General features: G+C 38.3%; 1 protein-coding gene across 1 annotated transcript in view; it reads right to left on the bottom strand.

Moving 5' to 3' along the window:
• Positions 1-4,888, bottom strand: part of LOC129088828 (meprin A subunit beta-like) — an 8,990-nt gene extending 4,102 nt beyond the window's left edge. The window contains exons 1-12 of the mRNA XM_054596061.1: positions 4,814-4,888; positions 4,685-4,703; positions 4,536-4,586; positions 4,404-4,447; positions 4,220-4,298; positions 3,089-3,206; positions 2,820-2,998; positions 1,983-2,201; positions 1,589-1,741; positions 698-913; positions 122-589; positions 1-17 (exon numbers count right to left, since the gene is read on the bottom strand). The exon at positions 1-17 is cut by the window's left edge and continues 163 nt beyond it. Coding sequence (XP_054452036.1) covers positions 1-17; positions 122-589; positions 698-913; positions 1,589-1,741; positions 1,983-2,201; positions 2,820-2,998; positions 3,089-3,206; positions 4,220-4,298; positions 4,404-4,447; positions 4,536-4,586; positions 4,685-4,703; positions 4,814-4,888 — 1,638 coding nt within the window. The remainder of the gene's footprint in view (positions 18-121; positions 590-697; positions 914-1,588; positions 1,742-1,982; positions 2,202-2,819; positions 2,999-3,088; positions 3,207-4,219; positions 4,299-4,403; positions 4,448-4,535; positions 4,587-4,684; positions 4,704-4,813) is intronic.
• Positions 4,889-5,980: the final 1,092 nt, after the last annotated feature.

Genomic DNA, 5,980 nt, shown 5'->3' with positions numbered 1-5,980 from the left:
GAAATATCTGTCTGAGCCTGAAGGATGATGAAAAGGTGTGTAAATATAGTATTGTCAAGATTTTTTTTTTTTATGTAAAGAATAACCATTTCAATCTTTTTGACAGTGAAAGAAGCTGCACCTGTTGCCTTCATGTTTGGGTCAGTGGTGACACTGCGCTGGTTGGACATGCGCTTTTGGATGTGTGGGTGTTGGTCCATCAGCATCATGGTTATCTGTTTCCAGGGGCATGGCCATTTCTGTCCGATGTCCCCATCTCGGGCTACCAGATGAGCATAGGCCGACAACTCACCAGGGTAGTCTGCCTTACCGCTGGGGTACAGCTCCATCTGGAAGGTGTAACCCTCCTTAGAGGTGAATGGGGGGCTGAAGATAGATGTGTTTGTTGCCGTGGTTTCCATAACGTTAGTAAAGTTTTCCACTCGCCATATAAACTCTGGGCAGGTGGTCTCAGAAAGGTTGATGTCATCCAGGGACAGTCCCCCTGTCGAGGGCCCAGAACCCTCTTTGGTTCCCTGAAACAGGACGCGGAATTTTGTTTTGACGTCTAGACTCACGTGGTGCAGTTGCCACTGCTTCTGAGGGGATCCTGTTGAAAACATTGGAGTTATTGAACAGAACATTCACAAGGGCAATATTCGACAAGCAAAACTGTAACATTAGATGTTGAACAGTTGTAGAATGTAATAATAGTCACCATCTATGGTCTTTATAAAGCGCATTTTTCCATTGGGGTTAGCATTGTCATATTCTCTGACATAGATTTTCAGTGAGTCGCTGGAGCCGGCGCTGTTGTAGTAGAAGAACTGCAGACACTGATATCCTCTTTTGGGGTAAAGGAGCCTGCTCTCCAGCAGAGCAGTGTCCCCAGTGTTGGCTGTACCAGTGCTGAAGTGCATGAAATACCCTGAGCCTAAAGATCAGAATTCAACTTGATTAATATTGTCAATACTTAAGCACTATTTGAACGCTCACTGGATGATAAGAGAGATAGTTACAAAGGCCAAACTATCATAAAGCGATGATTAAAAGGTAGGTTCACATTTTACAACTCTATCTTATAAACAACCCTTATATGCCTAAATGTTGAAATAGTTTCTGGTCGCTGTTATTGTTCTGTCCATACTGGCTGTAAGAGATCCTCTCCTAATGCTTATTGAACGTAGGAGATGGGGGACTAAATCCACAGTCCTTGTTTTAAGAGCCATGTCAAAGTTCAGTGGTGAAGTTTAACGAGGCTTTAACTGACCTAGTTAAACAAATCAAGTTAGGGTCTTTTAGTATGAAAGTCTCTCTCTGTTTTCTTGCTTAGCACTGGTGGAGGGCTAATAACACAACGAGGGAATTTCATGTTAAATAGACTGTATCTGTTTTTGTCTACCTACATTGGAATTGTATTTAAAAGTTGTTTTTTCCAGGCTCAGTATGGAGAAGAGTACCAAGTGTACTGACCAAAAACATTTTCAATGTACATGTGGGCTGTTGTTTTAAGACAGACTTGAACCAAATGTTAACTAATCCTTTAATGCCGAGATGTGCATCTGCACTATATGTCATGTACGAAATATTCTTGCAAGATAATTCTCACCAGTGCATTTGCCCATGTTGGAGTAATCAGTGCTGGGCCCTCCGTCAGCTTGGGCAACCCTTACCCAGTCTGCCACATCCCCTTGTCCCTGGATCATACCACAGATGTTCTCACGTTCAAAGTCACACGAGTCCAGGAACGTGGTACTCTGGGCTGGAAGACATTCCATAAACGCACAGATATATAGACGTTGGACTTTGAACTGCTATAAACTGATTGACTATGCAGTAAGAACAGTGTTTTGCTTATCCACACATTTCCATTTGGAAAGAATTCAGTAGATAAACCATCTAATTGACAGCTGATATCAACATTAGTAAGAACGATGCTGGTACAAGCTGACACAACAGTTATTTTGCAGATAATAAAACCCTGCTCGGTTGTTGACTCTTACTGCAGTTATAGAGGCGGTGCAGCTTGAGCAGGTCACTGTCACTGAACTCCATACGCTGGCCAATGACATCACTGAAAGCAGGGATCTTGGTGACGATGGTGGGCTCGGTGCCGTTGCGGAAGGCATTTTTACTGTAGTGCATCATGGAGCCGTAGTCATAGGGCACGCCCAAAGAGCTGGAGGTGGTGTCGTCGTAGGTGTTGAAGTTGTGTTCTTTACCTGTAAATCAAACATAAATAAAGGTGTCAGTGCAGTTCATTATCATTACAATGTCTCATTCCATCCTCCAAATGTGGGGGAGGATTTTAAGGGATGATTGTTAGAATCACTACAAAAAGTTGCTTATCAGTTACTGACAATTGTTTTACAGACTTGACAAATATATTGCTGACATATCAAAGTACACAGTACATTAATGACAGACTTTGATATCATATCAAATTTATTCATTTGAAGGGCATAGGTCAATGCAGATAAGATGCCAAATGTGATATTCCTTAAGGAGATGACAATGCTTTCTTATCTTAACACATGCTTATCACACAAGCAATAAGTCAGCTGTTGCATGAAGTCCTACACAACAAACCTAGCAAACATTACATGAACTAAAGTGATTTTACTATTTCATTAGAATTTACATTCTGTGAAAAGCTTTTTAAAATGTAATTTATAAAAGCTACTTTACACTCCATCTCAATCATACAAATCTATTATTCACGTCATCATTCCATGAAGTAGACATTACATAAATTCATAAATTATTTGTGGGAGCATGAATGGGCAATGTTTAAATTGATTATAATTGAGTCTGCAGCATAGCAGTGGCAGGTTCATTACCCTCGGAGATGCGGTCCCACATGATGTTAACATAATCATTGCGGTCTGCCCTGGACTGCTCATGCCAGAAACCAAGAGCATGAAGGAACTCGTGTTCAATGGTAGCGATGCGGTCACAGTTGCTCCCAATTGACAATCTCTGCTTCCCTACTTGCCGGTTTCCCACAGAGGAGAAACAGCTGTTGGGGTAAAAGCAAGGCTTTTATGAATATCACTTTGAGGACTGCCATCTGAAGACCATAAAATGATAAAATTTCATTTGAACTTACCCGCCCCCTTTAAAGATGGAAATGTAGTTTGCTTCTCCGTTCCAAGGTTTGAAGTCTATGCAGGTCTTGAGCCGGTACTGCTCAAAGGCCTTCAGAATCACACCTTTAGCATTGATCTCTGCAGAAAAGAAGGTATATAGATTCTGTTAAAGATGGTGAAATATGTCTTCTGAATAAAAAAAAGCCTCTGATCAAATATTTATAGCAGTTAACGTTCAAGATTACTCCTATAGGGATCAAGTGTCTAACTCACTGCATAGAATGTAAATAACCGAACATCAAACATGCAGTATACACCCAGAGGTGCACATGTCCAACCTGAGTTCTCAACTGACAACTCTGAGTAGAAGTTTTAGGTAATGCAAGATGGACAGTAACAAAAATATCAGTCTGTTTTCATGTTTCTGCTTGTTCAGTCATTGGCTTTTCTCCCCCACTGTTAAAGGTCCCACAGACACCACTGCTGTTTGTGTTAAAAAAAAGAAGAAGAATTGTAGAAATTACCTACATTTTTTCCTCTAAAAAAATATTTTAAAGGTCTTTTCGCATAATTTGAGGCCAATATCTACTGAGATTGAATATTTTATGAAAGTGACATGACAATAAAGTGTTATTTTTACACCAAATAAGACAATATTTAATGTTCAATTTGTTATATGGGCTATGAATTAACACATTTACTGTATATTATTATGCATATGTACAGTTTATTGCACTTCATAGTGACTCATATTTTAGGTCACTTGTAATTGCACTATGACTACTAATGATTCAAGGGCAAGTCCTGCAAGAACAAAAGTATTAGCAAAAAAATGTAAGTATTATTATGCACAAAGTTTCCTGTCAGTGTTATATCCTTCTATAATTGGATCATCATTATTATCATCATCGATGCATTTACATAAAAGCATACTTAATATCACAGTTGGTCAAGGTTGAGCTAATATAACTGCTTTATATAGTGTCGGGTAGTTTTTAACAGTACTTGTACTTAATAACTTTCAACCAAATCTCAACACAAGACTAATATAGGTGAATATATTGTATAAATCAATCCATTTACCTTATAAAAAAACATGAATGTACAAGTGGAAACCTTTTCCAAATCCAGGCTCTAACAGGAACTCTTACCTAAGTCGTCTTCCATGTAGTATGGGATCGTCTTTGGCCACCTGTACTCATCGCCTATTATGGAATTACGAGTTTGCCTCTGAGGCGGTCATTAAAAGACAGGAACGACATGAGTCAAGGTTAAGCTCTGTTTCAGAAAAGGCAATTCTGCAGGTGAAAATTAAAAGCAGTTAAATGAACTTACCTCATCAAGCACTATGTCCCCCTCTACCAGATTCAACCCTGCCTCTAGGAAGATCAAGCACGGGGAAAATACGGTTTAAAATGGTTACTGAATAGTAATCTGGAGACGTGAGGATAAAAAATGTCTGCATACCTTCATTGATGTCGAAAATGTCAAGGTCCCGTCCACCATCCACATCATAGTCTGTGTAAATGGATATAAAAACAAATGTAAATAAAGTTTTAAATCCAAAGTGTCAATACAAAGTGTAGTCTATGTCTTGCTTGAAAAAAATCCCATACCTGACACTTTTGCTAGGGGCTAAACAAAAGAGAATTAAAATGTAAATGTTATTAATTTGCAAATGCATTAAAATAAAAAATTCTAATTATCATACGAGAGTATATTAACAAATTAAACCAATTTCTCACCAAGCAAAGGGCAATGCCACAAAAGAGGTACGCAATGTGAAGAACAAATACCCCTGAAGGTTTTGTTCCAGCCATGTCCTAAAGTGTCCCTCTACATGGGACAGGGCAGATGACAAGTACGGAGTTCTCAAAGACACTGAGAGATCAGAGAGGTGCATGCAGGGAATAAAATAAAGCATGATCCCAAGTGGATAATTGACAGAGCTGTAAAGAGTCTGAGTTATACAGCAACTTTAATTTTCCCCGCTATCTGTTAACACATCTTTCCACATTTGCAGATTAGTAATGTAGCCTTCTTACCTCCCAGAATACGACAGACAAATACACTCAAAGGTAGTATGTCATTCTCCAATCATTATATGTTTGTCAATGTCATAGATAACCATTACCTTGGACTGTCTCTGAGCAATGCTTCATGGTCAGCTGTGATATATATACCATACTATTCATTTCTCTGGTTTTTAAAAGACCTCTATTTTCCCTTACTTCCTCCAACTTCAGCATATGCAGCAAATGCACTTAATATATTTGGCTTCCTGTTAGCACTGCTTTGTGCTACATTTATTGTTGACTGGCAAGACATTATAGGATTCTCTCTTCCTTATAAATCTGGAGAAATACAAAAGGATTACATCAAAACACTAACACTGCATCATGTACTGACTTAAATCCAATCATTGAATCAGAAAAGCATTTTTACAATTGCCCACTCTGAGAAAGAATCCTGGTGTTTAAACCTTGAAAACTTTTGGTATTGTCGCCATATATACATCCTGACCAACCCGCTCTCATTTCCAACTCATCAGATAGCCTACTGACAGTCAGGAACCCTTGGTGTCATTTTCAATATTGACCTGGATTGGTTTACATCGTATTGCTACAACATTTTTACGACTAATTTATGACTTTTGTCACATGCTTTCCTATGTACTTTCCATGAATTAGGTCATCATAATATACAACACTTTATTTACATACATACCATACTATGACTTTTTTTGACATACTACACAATGACATTTTATTACCTTTTTCGACACAGAATGGTATGACTTGTTAGGACTTTTTTCACAACACACCTTACTATGGCTTTTTTTAAAACTTATTTTAATTTTTTCTATACATAATATACTATGGTATTTTTCTGACTTTTTTTAAACATTCGAT

The sequence above is a fragment of the Anoplopoma fimbria genome, chromosome 3 (assembly GCF_027596085.1).
Source record: "Anoplopoma fimbria isolate UVic2021 breed Golden Eagle Sablefish chromosome 3, Afim_UVic_2022, whole genome shotgun sequence".
In the NCBI taxonomy this organism is placed as follows: domain Eukaryota; kingdom Metazoa; phylum Chordata; class Actinopteri; order Perciformes; family Anoplopomatidae; genus Anoplopoma; species Anoplopoma fimbria.
This window is presented reverse-complemented; position numbering and strand designations above follow the sequence as displayed.